The following is a 21,854-nucleotide window of genomic DNA, read 5'->3' as shown; positions in this document are numbered from 1 at the left end:
AGGACCTACTAGACCTGAAGTCCTACTAGTTACCACTAGTAGGACTTCAAGGCCAAGGTATTTGAATTTGTTTACGTAGTCAAGCTGAAAGCCATCATACAGTTGCATCTTGCGAACAGTTCCTCGCTGCCTGGGTGGACGCCGATTTTGTTTTTTTCTGCTGAGATGACTAAACCTGGGTCCTAACGTGTCTAATAAGGAGTTAAGTGTCTTGCGTGTTAGCATACCCAATGTTATCATTACATCATCATAATGATGTGCACATTGGGTTTACTAAGCACAGAGATAATTAAAATTACGGTAGGGCAGAGGACACTTACCTGTAACATGCCTAGTTCAGTCTCTTGTTACACTCCTGTGTCCCTGGAAGAATACAGATGACTTCCTGTTGGATAAGCAACCTCTGATTCAACAAAAAAGCTGACCACCCATATCCATTCTGGCGAGCTCACTCAGAATAATGACACGTCGGTTTGAGATCTAGGAAGATGGGATGGTTACCTTGAGGTGCTTCCGGGTGATATATGGGATGGTCCATATATCACTGTGAATGGTCCATGTCACTGTGTAAGATCCTTGTCACTGTATCAACAGCATGTTGTGACTCACGGGCGGAAGTAGCAGTGCTTGGTCGCCCACCTATAGCAGTCATTGGCTTTCTTGTCGTAATTCTATTCTGGTCGATAGTGGGCCTTGAGAAGCTCGTCCTGGCTAGCTGACAGGCGTGCTCTTAGTCCCTACCTCAGGTTCAACACTCGTAGTATGGTAAATAGCTGTTCTCCACACTCGGTCTTGCCGAGTGTGGAGCTCTGTCTTACAGCACCTGAAGAAGGGCTAGCTCCCGGGCCGCCCTGATGCCGGCTTGAATAAGGAGAATCCCAGATTGGCTTGCCGTGACTTCCGGTTGGCAAACAAATTAGACTGGTTATAGTCACTACTTTGACTGCTCCTGACACGTCCTTTTTCAGTATATTCTTCACTGTGCAATTTGAATCGCTCTACTGATCCTTTACTGATGGCGTGATATATCCTTTACTGATGGCGTGATATGGTGTGTTGTATACAACGGCTTTACCAATGGCAGTCAATGGATCTCGTCCATAGGATGTTTTCACTGATGTCATGGTTTATTTTATTTATTTATTTATGTATTTATACATATACAAGAAGGTACATTGGGTTTATGAGAGTACATAGCATTGAAGCTTTTACATTCATGTAAAGCCACTAACTAACACACATAGCGTTTCGGGCAGGTCCTTAATCTAACAGATAATTTTAAGTAGGTAATTTCTAGCAAAATTGAAAAAATGTTAACAGGTACATTGTAAGAAAATTTGGCAGAGATTAGTAGGTACATTAAAGTAAAATTTGAGGGTTATAAACAAGTACATTGTAGCATAATTTGAGGATTATTTCAAGGTATAACGTAGTAAAACATGCGTTCAAAGTAACAATAATGATACAAGATGATAGCAATGATTACAATGGTAAAGTTGTATGGCTTAGGTACATACATTTGGGGATTGAGTAGCACTAGATACCGTGCCAGTTTAAAGCACTAGGTAGGAAACTATGAAGATGAAATTAGGTACTTTTTGGTTTTATTTTTTAATAAGGCAAAAGTTGAACAGCTTTTCAATTCGTTAGGGAGTGAGTTCCACAGATTAGGTCCCTTTATTTGCATAGTGTTTACACAGATTAAGTTTGACTTTAGGGATATCAAAGAGATATTTATTTCTGGTGTGGTTATTATGGGTTCTATTACATTTGTCCAGGAAGTTTCAGAACAAGGTTTGCATTGAAGAACAGGGTTTTGTAACTGTAAATGGCACAAAAGAATGTGTGGAGTAGGAAATGTATATGTTTATCTCTCAGAATGTTTGGTAATATGTTTATTGTTTGTGATGTATGTATATGTATGTATTAACACGATGTACTGAACGGGGTGAGAATAGCTTGAGCTACCTCATCCCTTTGTGTGTATTTTACCTCAATAAACTTATTTCAATTTCAATGTGTGGAGCGAGTTTATATTTAGCATGTTTAGGGATTTAAACAAGGGGGCTGAGTGTTGTCTGAAAGCAAAGTTTGTTATTATTATCTTTATCTTTATTATCGGTCACTTTATTATCGGCCACGTTGGCGATATCGAAGTGTAAACAAACAAACGTGCTCGGTAAATTAACATTATTGCAATATTAATGAAAATAAAATAAAAACCTTAGATAAAATAAAAACCTCTTATTAGGAAGTGTACCCGGTTAGGCCAGGGTCCCCCCCCCTCTCTCTCTCTCTCTCTCTCTCTCTCTCTCTCTCTCTCTCTCTCTCTCTCTCTCTCTCTCTCTCTCTCTCTCTCTCTCTCTCTCTCTCTCTCTCTCTCTCTCCCACTTCTGTCCCTTCCTCTTTCACCCCTTTTCCTCCCTCACCCCATACACATATTATGCACCCCATACCCATCTTGTGGGTGGTAGTGGAAAGGGTTACAGAGGCACATAATGGGCTCAGGGACTGAACCCCAAAATTAATTTAGTTAAGCAAGTTACAATCTTGATGAGCTAGTTACAAAATTCAATATATGTCGTCAAATCATCAATGAGTTCACGATCGACCACAAGTGCAGTTTCTAAATTAAGCAACTGACATATGTGGAGAGCCTAGTGTCACAATTTATATGTTTGTCCTGCACACCGCCCCCCCCCCCCCATCCAGTGGGCAGCGGTGGATAGGTTACAATCACTCAGTTACTTCCTACAGTTAGCAAACTGGGGATATTTGGCCAAGACTTCTGGCAGCAGATAATTTTGAATGAAATATTTACACATCTCTTGAACATCTGTTGTAGAATTGTCTCTGAATTCACGTTTTGAATTCGTCTAATAGCCATGCTATTCTGACTCATCGCCTGCAACTTGACGTGTTGATTTACGAAAATGCTCCTCATGTCCACTTGCTGCTTTGTCGTCCACCTGTGCTGATGATCATCTTAGAGCTCCACAAGGTCCCGTCTATGTGCCAGATCATTGATGATGTAGGTCACCAACTGCAGCTGCCGGAGGCTTCCCTTACCGTATGATTAATGTTGAGAGCCTTTTGTTGTTCTTTTTTTATTCAGCTACTCGGAACAAAAAAGTTCCAAGTAGCACGGGCTATGGCGAGCCCGTAGTGGACTTATCTGGCACAGGAGCGGGGCTGTAACTCTGTGGTTGACAGCCGACACCTGTGGAGTGTTGACGGTGCGGTGCGCTTTCTCCGCCTCACTTGCGGTGGCTGGGGTCGTGTGTATTCCGTATGACACGCTACAAGCGAACTTTCAACCCTCTTCCTCTTCTACCTCTTTTTTTTCCACAATATGGGAGCTACTACCGACTTATTACACTGAGATATAAGGTGCCAGTCTGTAAGTCATAGGTAGGAATAGTTGTGGAGGTGGCTGGTTGCTTCTATAAGGTGGTGGTGGTTTGTGTGAGTAGGGTGGCTCCCTTTGCCTAGTGGCCATGCAGGGTACGCACTGGGTACATACACTTAGGAAGTATCAAATAGGTTATTTCCTGAGTTCTGCTACTCACACTACCGCTCTGTATCATGGAGAGTTTGTCTCCTTCATGCTCAGTCCCGTGCAGGTTGCATACCGTGCAACATTTGTCTGCCAATAGACAATCTGAAAAATTAATCACTATGAGGATGTTTCCTAGCAACAGGCCTTAAAAAAGCTTTCGCCGCACTGCACAAAATCACATATAGCATGTTTGAAATAAACCATATAATAATAATAATAATAATAATAATAATAATAATAATAATAATAATAATAATAATAATAATAATAATAATAATATAATATTTTATTTACAAGAAGGTACAATGAGTTGGTGAGATTACATTCGAGCGATATTTTTACGTTCTTGTAAAGCCACCAACACGGATAGTGTTTCGGGCAGGTCCTTAATCTAACATATCAGGTAAGGTGAAAAAGTACATTATAGCAAGGTTTTATATCAACAATATAAATTGACAGGTGATTACACTGGTAAAGATGAAGTACTTAGTCTTAAGTACTAATATTAGGGGAAGTGGGTTAGTACAAGAACAGTGTGAGTTTGAAGTACAAGGTAGGAGACTATGAGGATGAAATTAGGTACTTTTTGGTTTTAAAAGGTAACAATGTACTTTTTTTCGTCTTACCTGATATATGTTGGATTAAGGACCTGGCCGACACGCTATGCGTGTTAGCGGCTTTGCAAGAATGTAAAAATACCACTCTTATGTGACGACTTATACTGAATTTTGTAACTAGCTCATCAAGATTGTAACTTGCTTAGCTAAATGAATTGTGGGGTTCAGTTCCTGAGCCCATTATGTGCCTCTGTAACCCTTTCCACTACCGCCCACAAGATGGGTATGGGGTGCATAATAAATGAACTAAACTAACTTATGTAACCTCACATACCTATTGTACCTTCTTGTGAATAAATATTATTACTATTGTGAACAAGCTTGAATAGTCCCCAAACGTATTTGCAACTGAAATTATAATTATTATTATTTAATTTACCTGAGGGCCACCATTTACGATTGGCTTCGACAGGGACAGGAAGCCAGCGGCCTGACAAAGGCGCCGCATCCCCACCCCCAACTATGTTTCCTGATATTTTTTCTAGCTTGAGTTTGAACTGCTGTAGTATCTTTTCATTGACAGCTCATTGACACTGACCGCCAAAGCTCCATGAGTTTTATCGGTTCCATGAGTTTTAATCCTATGGGTGAAAACCCATGTCCTGTTTTCTGTCCTGCATTATGGCTTGTTGTGCTTTTAGTTGTTGCTCCTTGTTTGTGTTACATTTGACATATTAAAGTAGTAGTCTGGATTAATATCCACCAACTTGTTCGGTATTTTAAAAGTTTCGAAGAGATTAGCCCTGTCATGTCTGGTTTGCAGAGTTTAAGGGGGGATAGAAATAACCTAAGCTACTCTATCCCTTTGAGATGTATTTCTTTCTTGTCTCAATAAACATACTTGAACTTAAACTTGTTTGCAGAGTTGTTAGCCTTTTGTGGTCCTCAACCGTTCCTGGTATGAGTCAACTTAGTTCTGGATGATTTTTGTCGCCGTGTTAAAACTCAAATCAGGTGTCCTATTGAAGATGAGGTCTCCATGCTTGGATACAGTAGTCTAATTGGGGACGCACCAGAGACTCATTCAATAACCACTTTCTTTCGTTTAAGTCAAAGGTTCGTTTGACTATTTACTGCAGCTCCCGCTTGTGCAACTTTCGATGACTGGTGGATTCTGACTGTTAGCCTAGCTCCTAGATCCTTTTCTTTATCAATCTGCTGAATGGTAGAATTTTTTATTTGACAACTGTGATGTGCATTGTTACTCTCAACATGCAAGGTCTTATATTTTTCCACGTTAAAAAGCATTTGCTAGTATTCCGACCATTTATTGAGTTTATGTAAATCTCTTTGTAAGGCCTCAATATCACTGATACATATGACAAAAAGGATTGTCCCCAAGATGGAACCTTGCGGCACCCCACTCTTTCAAGTCAAGTTCATTTCCATTTATGGCGACACCTTTTCTTTCTTTGTTCTAATCATTGTTGTATCCATTTTAGTAATAAAATTTCAAAAAAACAAATTCAAATGTTTATTTAGGTAAAGTACATACATACAAGGGGTAATACAAATATTGATGAATTTATAGATAGAGCTAGTACATACAATGCCTAAAGCCACTATTACCCAAAGCGTTTCGGGCAGGAAAAACACTAAAGACTAAAACTTAATACTAATTGAGATTATTCCACGTGCTTTGTAATTACCTTTGTCAGTCTTTCATGTTGTTCCTTATCAAAAACGTTAGAAAAGTCCATGTATACTACGTCTTCTGCAAGTCCTTTGAATAGTTACCATATCTAAAAATGTGAGCAAGTTTATAAGGCCAAGATTTATTTCTAACAAAACTAGAGTTGATTTTACTATAGACTGTGTACTGTGAGAGAGTGAATGATTCCCATGCTTAGGATTTTCTGCATGATCTTGCAGGTATGTGAATGTTCAAGCGAATCTCTCCACTTCTCCCTCACTTGTGGATGTTGCAGCATCACAGGACGGTGAGGGGGTTAATGTGCTCAGTAAAGGTGATAAAGTCTTGTCATTATTTCGTGTTTTATTGACAAAAGCATCAAAGTATATGTAGTGGCGTTACCCTCAAGCTTTTGTAACTGTTGTTTAAACTTAAACATATTGGCACTCAGCAGTGCGATGTTCGATACAATGCCAATAAGAATTCTGAGACGAACATCACCAGTATTATATATAGTCTCTGGGCTATTTGGAATAGTATTTCATTCTGGGATTTCTCTTACTCTATTCACATAAGCACATTCACCGTCATCTGAGACTGGTTGTAATGACATGAAGTCTTGTACAATAATATTCTGAGCCGAGGGAGGAACGCAGACCGTCACCAATATTGTAACGAAGTGCAATATTTTGTTTGCCACAAGTTGTTGTAGGGTTGTTCAAAAGTAAAACCAAAAAGTACCTAATTACATCCTCATAGTTTCCTACCTTGTGGTTCAAACTCTCACTTCTTGTACTACCCACTTTCCCCAATATTAGTACTTAAGACTAAGTACTTCAGCTTTACCAGTGTAAATTGCTGAAGATTAAGCCACCCAAAAGTTGGCACGGGCATGAATAGCCCATAATTTACCAGTGTAATTACCTCTGTCAATTTATATTATTGATATAAAACCTTGCTACAATGTCTTTTTTCACCTTACCTGATATGTTAGATTAAGGACTTGCCCGAAACGCTATGCATGTTAGTGGCTTTGCAAGAAGGTAAAATTATCAATCTTATGTAATCTCACCAACCCATTGTACCTTCTTGTAAATAAAATATTTTAAATTATGATGGTTAGGGGTTGCTGGAGGGACCCGGCGAGCCAGCAGGGAGGCCTACAGGCGTCGGCTTTACAGGTTACAGCTAGATGTCTATGAGACTATGAGTGGCCTGTAGGTAGCGAAACGTGAGGCGCAGGACGTCGTGACGCAAGTCTCTCTCAACGCCATGGCCGTCGAGGAGGGCGGGAAGCACAAGGCACGAATTTTGAATGTGGTACAAGTCGCAGCAGGACATTGCCCAGGCGGTGTGGAGTCGCTGACGGTATAGCGGGAAATATTCAACTACCTCCTCCGTAACCGGGCACCATTGACAGTCCGGCGAGTCTAGAAAGTCCAGACGATGGATATGAGCCACAATAATTCATATTAATTAAGTCCCGTAAACCCAGTCCGCAGCCGAGTGATCCCAGGTAAGGAGACAGGGGTCCCGATGCCCGGCTATAGGCTAGGGAATGCAGAAGCACCAATATGTCCAAGATGAATCTGGTGCAGGAGCTGTGTACGCAGCAAGGCGACACAAGCCTGATGGGGCGTCAGGAAAGTTTCCTGAGGTACCACAGGAAGTTCCTCCAGCCGGCCCGAAGTATGGGCCAGCGTCGCCGCCGCATCCACGAGGACATTCCCAGGGATCACAATGGGAGGTAATCCATCTGAAGGCAAGATGGCAGCCAGGAACCCAAAGATACCGTAATATCTCAGTCCGGATCTTGTCCACCAGTTGACGAAAGGTCGAGGGAATTAGATGACAAATTAGATGACAAATTAGATGGCAAATTCCTTGGCATTCTCATTGACCACAAGCTGAATTTCCAGGGACACATTCTAAATATATCAAAAAAAGTTTCAAAAACTGTGGGCATTCTTTCTAAGATCAGATATTATGTACCACGCCCTGCTCTGGTGACTCTCTATTACTCCCTTATCTATCCTTATCTCAACTATGGTATTTGTGCTTGGGGTTCTACTACCCAAAATCACTTACGTCCTCTAATTACCCAGCACAAAGCCGCTATTAGAACAATATCCAACTCTGGCCCCAGACATCACTCGGTACCCCTACTCAAATCTCTTAATATGTTAGATATTAAGTCACTGCACATTCTCTCATGTGTATTATACATATTTAAAACGCTAAACTATAATGCCAATCCTGATCTTAAAAGCTTCATAGAAGGTTGTAACAGAACCCATGAGCACCACACCAGAAATAAATACAGTTTTGATATTCCTAGAGTACGTCTTAATCAAACTAGAAATGCTCTGCAAATCAAGGGGCCCAGAATGTGGAATGACCTTCCCAACCATGTTAAAGACTGTACCTCTCTCAACCAGTTTAAGATAAAAACTAAACACTACCTAATAAATTCCCTGTAATCTACCTCACTCCTCTATTGTCAACCCATGTCTGTTATTTTCTTTTTTTTTTTCTTTTTTTTTAATCAACACTGTTTGTCAACCTATTGTATTTGTGCTGCTTTTTCAGTCATGTTCCCCCTTTTTTTTTATCTTTATTTGTATTTGTTCTCAACATCTTTTATTCTTTATGCTCAATTAGTATTAAGTTCTAGATATTAATGTTTTTTCTTGCCCGAAACGCATTGCGTAATAGTGGCTTTAGGCATTGTATGTACTAGCTCTATCTATATATCAATCCTTTAATGTAACATCACTTGTATGTATATACCTTACCTGAATAAACATCTGAATCTGAATCTGAATCTGAGGGAGAGTGACCAGCCAGAGGAACCACAAGGCCATGAAAAGTAAGAAGAGCTCACTTGCCAGGTGACCTCTTCTTACTGAAAATATTATTAACAACACTATACCACTTCTGTACTGTTGCTAGTATTACAGATTCCATACTGTATTAGTCTGTACCTGTCATAATTTCTTATTGTATTTGGATTTGGTATATTTCATGAACATTCTCCCATCTGTTAGCATACTTCTCTTTTTACTAGTATTATTAAGTAGTAGTATTATGTAATATTAAGTGTTTACCCCCTTATACCTGTAAATTATTTTATCTAAATTATTCTAAATTTTGCCCAAAATGCTTTGCATTAAAATGGGTTCATTTTTAGTGTACCTCTTGTACTTATAATTGTCCCGTCATCTCATGTTCTTTGTACTGTATGTACAGTCTTATAAATAATATTATTAGAGTTTATTAGTAGTAGTGGTAAATACAAGTACAGTACAGTACTGTACTGTTTATATACAGTACTTCGTATATAATCTCCCTAATAATTGCTGACTCTAGGACTGTTCTTTTTTTATTTATTTATACAAGAGTTCTTACATTCTTGTAAAGTCAGTAGCACACATAGCATTTCAGGCAGGTCCTTAATCTGAATTTTTCCTGGAATACAACCCTTCAAATCGTATAATGACCAGGTACCCATTCGCTGCTGGGTGAACAGAGGCATACAGTTAAGGATTGGCACCCAGTCAATCCTCCTTGGCCAGGATACAAACAGAGCCAAATCGCTCGCAAAGTGTGGACCAAGTGGCTCAACCACTGCACCACAGGGACTGCTAAACTATGTTACTTAGGTTAGATTACATTCAATCTAAGTGTAATTATGTTCCTTAATCCTAATCACTCGATACAAGGTTGCTCACACCTTGTTGACACAATACATGTACATCCTTGTGTACTAAATATTTATGTACATTTTCTATCAGTACACCACAGATGAGGTCCACCGCTACATGGTTGACTGTATGTTAGCAGTAGGCACACCAAGGCAACACGCTGCTGCACTGGCTGATGTCTTGGTCGCTGCTGACACGCGAGGCCACTACAGTCATGGACTCAATAGACTAGGTAAGTTATTTGTGGGATTTCATGTAGAGTACTTATTAACGACAGATCCACTGTACTGTATTAGCGGGTCCATAGAATTACCCAAATCGACCCAAATCAGGCCAAAACTACCCAAATCGTATTAGCATTACGTAAGTAATGAAGAAATATGGTATATTTACTTACTATAATGTTGGTGCTACACGTAGAACATGATCAAACCTATTTTTACTCTGAAATAATCTAATTTCATAACGAAATGAGACGTAAATATGTGAGAGGTGACGCCATAGGAAGTCGACGGTCCAAGCGACAATTGTGTGGAGCGACTTATCCAAGATATATGGTCGCCTGGAGAGTGTTTGCTGCCATAACAGCCTCCTGTACACAGTGATCCAGTCGTCGTATTTCATGGCTCAAATTGTCGCAAATTTAATTGGTAATATTAACAAGTAGAATGTGTATTTATAATAATATTTTTCATAAACAGCCACAAAATATTTAATATTTATTAAAAAAAAGTGTCTGGAAGTTAAATCAATTCCACATGACAATAAATTTGTTATATAGATACTAGCGTTATTCGTTGGTATGCGTTCGCTATTTAAACTACTCCAGTCCTTTTCGTTCATAGAACACCGAACCCTACACGCCCTCTGATATATTGCTTAATTAACAAATATTCACAAATAAAGATTATATTTATATATGTTATCAGAAAGGCAGATATAAAATAGTTTGTGTTAATGCATCACAGAGATTATACCTTATTAGAGAGGAAAAATATTCATATTTTAAACAAGGCTTCTTGGCCGACGCTCTCCTTACCGATATGGGAACTATGACCTTCCGAAGATCAATGTTAATTGAATCTATATATTGTAAAAAACGAAGTTTTTTATGTCATCAGAAAGACATATAAGCTGCATGTTAATACTTTGGTATAAATATAACTGAAGTGAAAGTGAAGATATATGCCTTTTTATAGTTACTTGATGGCTCGCTCAGGGAGTGTGAAGGCCTGCACACAAGCCAATCAATTTTATAATTAATGTACATATATGCAAAGTAACGTCAAAGGTTTTTATTTCAGAATAAAGACAGATGTAGACGATAATGTAAATACATTTCAAGGAAAACATATCTTAAATGAAAGCAAAGACATGGTCAAATAAATAGGCAATACCACACCATCGCCAGTGTCCGAACACATGAATATTCGCATTAGGTAGGTGAAAGGAAATGTACCCAACCATTTCCATTTACGCGACCAGTTTCCGTTCTTATGTTCTTACTTACATTTATTGAAATTTATCATCATCATCATTTACAGAAATAAATTAACATAAAAATGTAGTAATTTTAATACACAAAACAGAAGTAGATATGTATGTAAATTATGACGCAGGATAGGATCACTATTGCAGAACTATTCGCATACTTTGCGTCATTATATACAGTACTGGAATTTAAAAAAAATCGCGGAATTCAGAGATAACACCATCATTGGTGTCCAAGAAAAGTGTAAGTACTTCATTTATAATGATGTGCTGCCCGAAATCTTACCGAAGTATCTAAAATTTGCTTACTGTAAGTAATTCATGCAAATGATTGTAAAGCCGTCGCCCAGTTGGGTGGGTGTGGAGCACATGACTGTTAAGCTGCCGCCCAGTTGGTTGGGTGTGGAGCACATGACTGTAAAGCTGCCGCCCATTTGGGTGGGTGTGGAGCACATGACTGTTAAGCTGCCGCCCAGTTGGGTGGGTGTGGAGCACATGACTGTTAAGCTGCCGCCCAGTTGGGTGGGTGTGGAGCACATGACTATAAAGCTGCCGCCCAGTTGGGTGGGTGTGGAGCACATGACTGTTAAGCTGCCGCCCAGTTGGGTGGGTGTGGAGCACATGACTGTTAAACTACCGCCCAGTTGGGTGGGTGTGGAGCACATAACTGTTAAGCTGCCGCCCAGTTGGGTGGGTGTGGAGCACATGACTGTAAAGCTGCCGCCCAGTTGGGTGGGTGTGGAGCACATGACTGTTAAGCTGCCGCCCAGTTGGGTGGGTGTGGAGCACATGACTATAAAGCTGCCGCCCAGTTGGGTGGGTGTGGAGCACATGACTGTTAAGCTGCCGCCCAGTTGGGTGGGTGTGGAGCACATGACTGTTAAGCTACCGCCCAGTTGGGTGGGTGTGGAGCACATGATTGTTAAGCTGCCGCCCAGTTGGGTGGGTGTGGAGCACATGACTGTTAAGCTACCGCCCAGTTGGGTGGGTGTGGAGCACATGACTGTTAAGCTGCCGCCCAGTTGGGTGGGTGTGGAGCACATGACTGTTAAGCTGCCGCCCAGTTGGGTGGGTGTGGAGCACATGACTGTTAAGCTGCCGCCCAGTTGGGTGGGTGTGGAGCACATGACTGTTAAGCTGCCGCCCAGTTGGGTGGGTGTGGAGCACATGACTGTAAAGCTGCCACCCAGTTGGGTGGGTGTGGAGCACATGACTGTAAAGCTGCCGCCCAGTTGGGTGGGTGTGGAGCACATGACTGTAAAGCTGCCGCCCAGTTGGGTGGGTGTGGAGCACATGACTGTAAAGCTGCCGCCCAGTTGGGTGGGTGTAGAGCAAGACTAGTAATTGGACGACTCACCATAGATGTAAAGTGCCTAGTATAGTGACTTGTGAGCCTCTTGTTGAATCACTTGTGATACAAAGATTATTGATGTGTGTATTTGTGTGGGTGATTGAATATGTATGTGAATGTATATGTATGTATATGTATATATGCAATTGACGATCACGAAACAATAATCATTTGTATGCGGAAAAATCCATATTTCATTTCTCTGGATTTACCTCATATGTATATATATGTACATGTATGTATGATTATGTGTACATGTATATATAACATTAATAAGAGGAAATGAAGATGAAGAAATGATAAAAAGAATGGCAATAGTGGATAGTAGTAACACACTTAAGAATTATTCAGTAATAAATACAAACTCGTCCTTCACCTATGATAAAGGAAAGTCAACTTGGAAGGATTCAATTTACATGAGATTAAGATTAGGATACAAATATATCTGGCAATACGGAGTTGATGTCAGTGAAAAAGATAAGGAGTGTAAATTATGTAGTATGCCGCACGCCCACACCTTAGAACATTATGTATTAGAGTGTCAACTTATTGATAACTATAGAAATAAGGAAATAAGTAATGTACCACATCAAATTGTTTGTATGTGTGATAATGGTATGATAGACAGTATACTTAGGAGCTACAAAAATTTTGCCCCAAGAGTGTAACAATTGTATGCTGTACTTACTATATTAACCTGCAATGTTAAATGGGATTATTGTAATGCTAATTGTCTATTTGTACTTACTGAATTTGTACGCCCCTTGAGGGACTTGAAGTAGAGGGGGTAGAAATAGCCTAAGTTACTCTATCCCTTTGAGATGTATTTTTTTCTTGTCTCAATAAACATACTTGAACTTGAACTGTAAATATTTGTGGCTTCCTGACCATAAAGTTACCGCCGCAGTCGAGGGTAAGAGACCGGATGTACCCAGTATACAAGCCGCACTAGCTATTAGTTCATAAAAGCTGACAACTTACCCAGATAAACATTACTTCCTAATTATATATATATATGCAAATAATAAAATTAAAATGTTTAAAACGTGATTATATATATGTATCATGTGGACAGTTTTTAATGTAATTTTTTCTCCTGATATTCGGGTTCTTTATTATGCTTCATCTTGAGGCAAAGCCCAATACCTTACGCCATATTGATGCTCTGTCTACAGATCATTCTCTCTCTCTCTCAAATCATATACATTGATGGTTTCCTACACCGCCACACGGGTGCAGCTGCAAGTGCAGTTGCCTCTACCCATCAGACAGAACTATTTGCCTTGCTTGTTACACTAAAATGTGTACAAGTGTGTGTGTCTATGTATTAACACGATGTACTGAACGGGGTGAGAATAGCTTGAGCTACCTCATCCATTTGTGTGTATTTTACCTCAATAAACTTATTTCAATTTCAATTTCAATTCAAGTCTCCAAACTTGATGCATTAATTGTAAGTGATTTTCTACCATCCTGCATTAATTGTAAGTGATTTCTATCATGCTTAATTGCGCGCAACTCTCTAAGACACAATTGTAACATGACCGTGTCTGAAGCTAGACAGAAAACACAACATTATTAGTGATGGTAACATAAGCCATTTCATGTGAATTCCATCTTCGTTGACCTCCGAAATTTGAGGAATGGTCCAGAAAATAGCTACTAAAGTTTAAGTCAAGTGTGAAGATACTTTAGTTGATACTTAGATACTTCCAATAAGTGTAAACATAAGTGCTGACGATGCTACCTTCCTCTATTCAGACCCCAACCCAAACGCACTATATAATAATAAAAATAATAGATTTAAAAAGTCCACTCATGGATGTAAACTAACAAACTCACATCAAACATAAAAAAGACCGACTACTATTTTTGTTCGAAAGTAAATCCTGAAACCAAATTCAACTTCAGATACACAATGTTAACATTAGCAATAATGATTATGGAAAGTTCCTTGACCTATACATAGACAAGAGACTGAACTTCAGCATCCACATACAACACATATGTGAGTGGTGAGAGAGAGAGAAAGAGAGAGAGAGAAAGATAGACAGACAGACAGAGAGAGAGACAGACAGAGAGACAGAGAGAGACAGAGAGAGAGAGTGAGAGAGTATTCACCTAGTTGTGCAGGCGCGGGTTGAGCTCTGCTCATTCGGCCCGCCTCTCAACTGTCAATCAACTATTACTGACTAACTAATTTTTTTTCTCTCGCACACACACACACACACACACACACACACACACACACACACACACACACACACACACACACACACACACACACACACACACACACACACACACACAAACAATCGACCGGGTAAACAAGGATAAACTATTCAACACTGGTGGGAAACTGAGTACCCACATGAGCCACAGAGACGTTAAAAGGAACTTTTTCAGTGTCAGAGTAGTTAACGGATAGAATGCATTAGGCAGTGATGTGGTGGAGGCTAACTCCATACACAGTTTTAAATGTAGATGTGATAGAGCCCAGTAGGCTCAGGAATCTGTACACCAGTTGATTGACAGTTGAGAGGCGGGACCAAAAAGCCAAAGCTCAACCCCCGCAAGCACAAATAGGTGAGTACACACACACCAGGAAGCAACCCGTAGCAACTGTCTAATTTCCAGGTACCTATTTACTGCTCGGTGACATCACATTAACATTTACAGAGAGTAGAGAATTAATTAGGTATCTGGGAGCTAGTTAACTGTTGTGGGATGTATATCTTGAGGTACTGTATACAATGTTCACAACAGAGCAATGTATAATCATTTCATTGTATACAACACATTGAGAAAGAATGAAGGTTAGATCCGAAAATTATTGTGTGGCTCTCTCATGACTTGTTTCCGGCGCGAAGAGTTGTGAATTTACATGAAAATGTACCAACAAAATCTTGTTACATAGCAGTAGGAGTAACATTTACTCCCTAGGTCCACGAGTCTAGAGCGCTGTCCACTCGGCCACCACCTCCCTTATGAGAGGGAGAGAGTGAGTGTGTGTGTACTCACCTAATTGTGCTTGGGGGGTTGAGCTCTGGCTCTTTGGTCCCGCCTCTCAACTGTCAATCAACTGATGTACAGATTCCTGAGCCTACTGGACTCTATCATATCTACATTTGAAACTGTGTATGGAGTCAGCCTCCACCACATTACTGCCTAATGCATTACATCTGTTAACTATTTTGACACTGAAAAAGTTCTTTCTAACGTCCCTCTGGCTCATTTGGGTACTCAGTTTCCACCTGTGTCCCCTTGTTTGCGTACCACCCGTGTTAAACAGTTTATCTTTATCTACCTTGTCAATTCCTCTGAGAATTTTGTAGGTAGTGATCATGTCTCCCATACTCTTCTGCCTTCTAGTGTCGTGAGGTGCTTTTCTCGCAGCCTTTCTCCGTAGCTCATGCCTCTTAGTTCTGGGACTAGCCTAGTGCCATATCTCTGAACTTTTTCAAGCTTCGCCTTGTGCTTGACAAGGTACGGACTCCATGCTGGGGCCACATACTCCAGGATTGGTCTTACATATGTGGTATAGAAGGTTCTGAATGATTCCTTACACAGGTTCCTGAAGGCTGTTCTGATGTTAACCAGTCTCGCATAATCACACACTCACGTGTGTGTGTTTGTGTGTGTGTGTGTGTGTGTGTGTGTGTGTGTGTGTGTGTGTGTGTGTGTGTGTGTGTGTGTGTGTGTAAAATATACACTGAGGACAGGCAGCTTGTGCATGTCTATTCGTTAGGTGTATATCGAGGTCCACCTCCAAGGTCGAACTACTGACCTCCACATTCACCCTGGGCACAAGTAGTCTCGAACCACTAACCCCAGGAGCAGGAGACTGTAGTTCTATTAACTACTTTACCTACAGCATAAAGAAGAATTCCAGAAACAAGAAATGGCAGTTGTTAACTGCTTCTGGAATCCTTCCTCGAATGTAGATGTTGCAAGGTTCTTTGATTATGTAAGTTAACAATAAAGAACTAGATACAAATTAAATGTGTGCTATAAAATATGTGTATGTGACATATATTCATATAAGCACAGACGTTGCGGTATTCAGAGTAAGGACAGTTTTTCCTCAGACCCATGCTCGACTTTGTTACTTGCCCCATACACATGTTTTATTTCACACATTTCATTGTGATGAACGATGGACCTGCTAGTTCCAGTTTGCACTGTTCTACTTTCTTCAAATCCATCCAGGAGTTCTCGTCTAATGACACTTTTAAGGGACCTATTTGATAACTCAAGATTCCATTCAATACTGTCTTTATTTACTGCAGCCTTAGCAAGGGCGTCAACTTTGTCATGTTCCTGCATGCCAGTGTGAGAAGGAATCCACAACATTTTTATATTTACCCTCTTGCAAAGTATTCTTATATATCTACGTCTAGCTTCCAAGACAAGCACGTTATTACTTGATTGCAAACTGTTTATTGCTCGTAGTGAGGATAGGGAGTCAGAAATAATTAAGCTGTCTACTTCAGTGTTGTCAATAATTTCGAGTGCTACCAGTATCGCTACCAACTCGGCTTGCATTGTGGACGTCCAGTTACTAATTCGGATATTTCTTTGAATTGTGCTGCCATCGGGCTGATGAGCAATAACAGCACTTCCTGCCCTCCCTGTAGCTGTATTGAGTGATCCGTCAGTGTATATGGTCTGTGCAATGTTGTTTTCAGCTTGTATATTGTGAATGTGTTCTATGGTGCTTAATTTAGCAGCAAGCTGAGCATGAGGGTTGCTTGTGATTAGTTTCTTGGTGTGGTATGCAGGGGTCGGGATGTCAAAAGGTACTATCTACCAGGGTGGAAGGAAGTGCTGTACTCTTTCATCTGTATATACATCGTGCAGTGCCATCATTTTAATATGAGTGGCAGTTCTTTGAATCCATTTAGACTCGCTAGTTCCATTTCGTATGTGTTCTAACAGTGCAACTGACACAATGTTGTTTTTGTTATCACGCAGCAGCTTTAGTCCCATCATAAGATTAATTTCAAATATTCTATCTCTAATGCTAAGTATATTTAATTCTTTCCGCATGTTGAGAACTTTGGTAGTTATAGGACAGCCAAGTATAATTCTGAGTGCTTCATTTTGCATTTTTTCCAGTCTATCAATACTTTTGCCATTCTGCAGGACCAAAGCTGGTGCATGATAGTCTATCAGAGACCTTATATACGCTAAATACATCATTCTTGCTATTCTAATATTAACACCATATTTCGGGCTGTACCCCACTACAGTTCTGAAAGCCTTGAGTCTGTCTCTACATTGTTGATGTAACTTATTGACTGCAGTTGAGGTACAAGGGACAGAGACACCAAGGTATTTGAAAAAAGAGACATAGTCTATTGGTATGTTGTCTATCTTAAGTTTTCGTGGTCCACTTTTGCGGTTGCCAATTTGTCTGTTAAATACCTTAGTTTTAGCAGCGTTGATTACAAGACCAAGGCTCTCACAAGCTGTATGTATACAATTTAAGACTGTTTGCATTTTGCGGTGGGTTTTAGTATGCACAAGGATGTCATCTGCATAGCTGATAGTGATGTTTGCCGGACTAGTTGGGATTGATTTTAGTAAAGCATTAATTAGAACATTAAACAAGGTAGGACTAAGTACTCTTCCATGTGGGGTGCCTAGTTGCACTACTTTAGTTTCACTCTTGTAGCCTTGGAACAGCGCAGAGGACTTCCGGTTGGTAAGATAGCCTCGTATCCACTGTAATAAATGTCCCCCTATATCCATTCTCGCTAATTCATACATAATCACTTCCCTATTAGCAATATCAAAGGCATTTTTTAAATCAAGAAATGTTGTGTACTTGTGCCTTTTATCTCCATGAACAGTAAGAAAGGTTGTGATACAGTTGTGTACACTTTTACCATGTGTGAAACCATTGATATCAGGTGACATGTGCTCTTTAACTCTATACAATAATCTATTAAGCACCATTCTCTCAAAGGTTTTGCACATGCAACTGGTCAGTGAGATGGGACGGAAAGCATCAGGTTGGCCAGGCTTTGGTACAGGTACTGTAAGACTGGTGGTCCATGATACAGGCAACTGCCCAAAGACATAGCTGGCATTAAACAATTCTAATAATGGGTTACCGGGTACACGATGTAGGAGTCTTAGAATATCATAGGTGATACCGTCCTCACCAGGAGCAGTGCTACTGCCCCTGGAGAGGGCTGCATCCAATTCATAATCTGTATATGGAACATCACATTCATCATGTTGCTTGCTCAACATGAAATTTATGAGAGAATTTCTGTCTGTGGACCTCGCCTGCAATTTCTCCCTAGTGCTAGCTGGTAGCATTCCAAGGCTGGAAACCTGAGCCCATTTTGCAATTAACTGATTGGCTTTCTGTAGTGGGTTTGGGTGTGAAACTTGTCTACTATTTTTACCAATAATTTTGTTTATGCCTTTCCAGGCTTTGCCCAGGGGAGTATGCAGGTTAAGTCCACTAACAAAACCCTCCCATTCATTTTGTCTCAGTTCAGTCATTCTCTCCCTTGCCGCTGCAAGCGCGGCCTGAAACAGTTTTAACATTTGAGGAGTTCTAAGGCTCTTATATGCTTTACCTGTCTGTCTAGCAATTGATTTAAGCTCTTTCAGTTTAGCATCATCATAGTACTGGTTGTGTCTGACCTGTTTACCAGTACTTCTTTTTGTTTGGCGTGACTCACTATTTTTGATGGCCTCATAGGTATATGGGTACATCCGGTCTCTTACCCTCGACCGCGTCGGTACCTTTATGGTCAGGAAGCCACGGATATTTACAATGGGGCTCGGTCAGTCAATATGATTCCTTTGACATCACTCAACTTATGTATTCTGTTCTCGTATTGACAATTTGAATGATATCAAGAATATTTTGAATATCTTCTGACATAGATGGTGCTGTAGTTGATTGTTGTTCATGACCTGTCCAGTGGGTCGAGACTGGTCTCATTAGCATCTCTCAGATTAGTGGGAAGAAATTCTTGCTGCAAGAATGTGTGTTCTCAGAGCTAACTAGGGTAACTAAAATACTTATTTCCTAAATAAATACTTTAATTGTAAATATTTGAAAATATATGGTATGTTTCCGAATTTCTGACGATATTAAACATATTGTGGTTTATAATTAAGTTCTTAATAGTGATCCTATCCTGCATCATAATTTACATAATATCTACTTCTGTTTTGTGTATTAAAATGACTACTTTTTATGTTAATTTATTTCTGTAAATGATGATGATGATAAAGTTCAATAAATGTAAGTAAGAACATAAGAATGAAGGTAACTGCAAAAGACTTATTGGCCCATACGAGGCAGCTCCTCGTATGGAGCTGCCTTTGATAAGTAATTACCAAAGAAGGCACCAAGCCGGGAAGGCTGTGTAGCACAATAAAATAAGTCTACTGCTCCTGAAGAGGACGGTATTACTTACAGTTTACTGAGATTAGTCTCACAAGTACCAGGTAATCCACTTTTAGTGTTGTACAGAATGAGTTTAAGTGAAGGAGTATTACCTGATGATTGGACAGTGTCATTGTTCCCATCCCCAAAGCACACTCAGATAATTATAGACCCATATCTCTAACATAATTTTGTCTATTAGCACAGTTTTCGGCGTGAATGCATTTTGGTTCTACAAGGTAGCCAACTCCATCAAAATATTAAATATGTACCCAACTCAATTAACGATTAATCAACCAATTACTCCATGGGATAACTTGGATCTAGCAGTTGATTTTGTAAATGCACCCAAGAAAGATAATGTACACTCTACATTATTAAAACAGTTAACACTGTGAAGCATCACTGAAAGTACTCAGAGTATGGGTAACGATGTGTATCAGTGCTATACCGACGGTTCTGTAGAAGGTGGATGATGTACCGGATGTGCATGTAATATATTTGAACAATCTTCTCTCGTACATACATGAATGAAGCGCGTCAATGATTGGGCAAGTACAACTCAAACCGAACTTGCATTCATATACCTTGCCACTGAATTTTTAAAACACAAAGGCAGTCGACTTATATACTGTGATTCGCAGAGTGCACTCCTGGTATTGAACGCACATAGTAGTGACACCCAGAAAATAGTCAGTGATATTCGAATGAATATTTTAGCTGCCAAAGAAAAGAGATTTGAAATTAAATTCCTATGGATACCATCACATGTTGGCATCTCAAGGCATGACACTGTTGATATGCTTGCAAAGACAGCCTGTAGAAAACCAGTGGTAGAAATTTATATGGGTGTTTCATTAGCAGTGACAAAGAGAATACTTAAGCAAACATCTAATGAAAATCTCACCGACCTAACAAATTCACAAAGACCTGAAAATTGTAGCATTAAATATTATGATAGATATCGTGCGGAGACATTCACATACAGGATTAATGGAACAAGAACCCAATGTGATGTTATAGTGGCCATAATACGCTTGGGATATAGACGTATCTGGCAGCTTTCTCAAAACCCAAATGTCGAGTACACAATGTGTCAACTTTGTAAAAGAGAAAATATGCACTCCCTTGAACATTATATTGTAGAATGTCCCATACTGACTGACTTTCGCCCTCCTGGGCTAAGGTATGCTGAACTGTGTAATTACTATTTGAGTACTGGAACACTTGATGATATATTGAACTTGTACCCTAGATTGACCATGTAACGTATCAATTATACAATGAATGTATGTGATGTAACTCTATAACCTGAGCTTGTGAAAGCACCTTAATCACCTTCAGTGATTAAGTGCTTAATTGCACACTAGTTTCTCTATCAGTTATCTCACCTTGTCAGAGTAAAAGAGACAAATATATGTGTATGTATGTGTGTATATATGTATGTATATATATATGTATATGTACGCATACGTCTGTGTGTGTATATGTATGTGTATAAAGTATATGTGGAAGCTGGTCAGAATTCAATTTCACCTTTGTAAATGCACGTTAATGACACTATGTAAAAGACACATCGAACACTTTATGTAGGGCATACGTAAATCTGTGTATTTATGTATTTACGTATGTAGCTTAGCCTAGCATTTTAAAAACACTACAATCACCTTATGTGGTTAATTGTTCAATAAATCCCTGACCTATATGTTTAACAAATCTCTAACCCTATCAATGGAGTTAGTTAGTTTAGTTCTTATATTATGCACCCTATACCCATCTTGTGGGCGGTAGTGGAAAGGGTTAGAGTCCATGGCGGACTGAAGAAAATGTATATATGCTGGTTAGCATTGTTAATGTGTGGCCACGTCTGTGGTAGAAAATAATACAAAAAATCAAATAAAGGTATTATTGAAACTTTATAGGAAAACATTAAATGCTAAATATATCTTTAATATTATACTTGAAATATTGTATACTTTGCTCTTTCCATCGTACTTCTGCACCTGCTGGCAAGTGGTTCGGTGCAGTGTGCAGGTGATGTTCATTACTGGGTGAGCTGGCAGGTGATGTTCATTACTGGGT

The 21,854-nt window shown here is 39.7% G+C and overlaps 1 protein-coding gene across 5 annotated transcripts in view; it reads left to right on the top strand.

Moving 5' to 3' along the window:
- Positions 1–21,854, top strand: part of LOC123774772 (uncharacterized oxidoreductase YjmC) — a 56,810-nt gene that overhangs the window by 16,419 nt on the left and 18,537 nt on the right. For 3 of the 5 annotated variants that reach the window (XM_045769379.2, XM_045769370.2, XM_045769389.2), the window contains one exon: positions 9,604–9,745. In XM_045769379.2, the coding sequence (XP_045625335.1) occupies positions 9,604–9,745 (142 nt within the window). Of the gene's footprint in view, positions 1–7,307; positions 7,326–9,452; positions 9,472–9,603; positions 9,746–21,854 lie in introns of those variants that run through there. The other 2 variants (XM_069322083.1, XM_069322082.1) reach the window with 2 other exon arrangements.

Source organism: Procambarus clarkii, chromosome 10, assembly GCF_040958095.1.
Source record: "Procambarus clarkii isolate CNS0578487 chromosome 10, FALCON_Pclarkii_2.0, whole genome shotgun sequence".
Taxonomy (NCBI): domain Eukaryota; kingdom Metazoa; phylum Arthropoda; class Malacostraca; order Decapoda; family Cambaridae; genus Procambarus; species Procambarus clarkii.
This window is presented reverse-complemented; position numbering and strand designations above follow the sequence as displayed.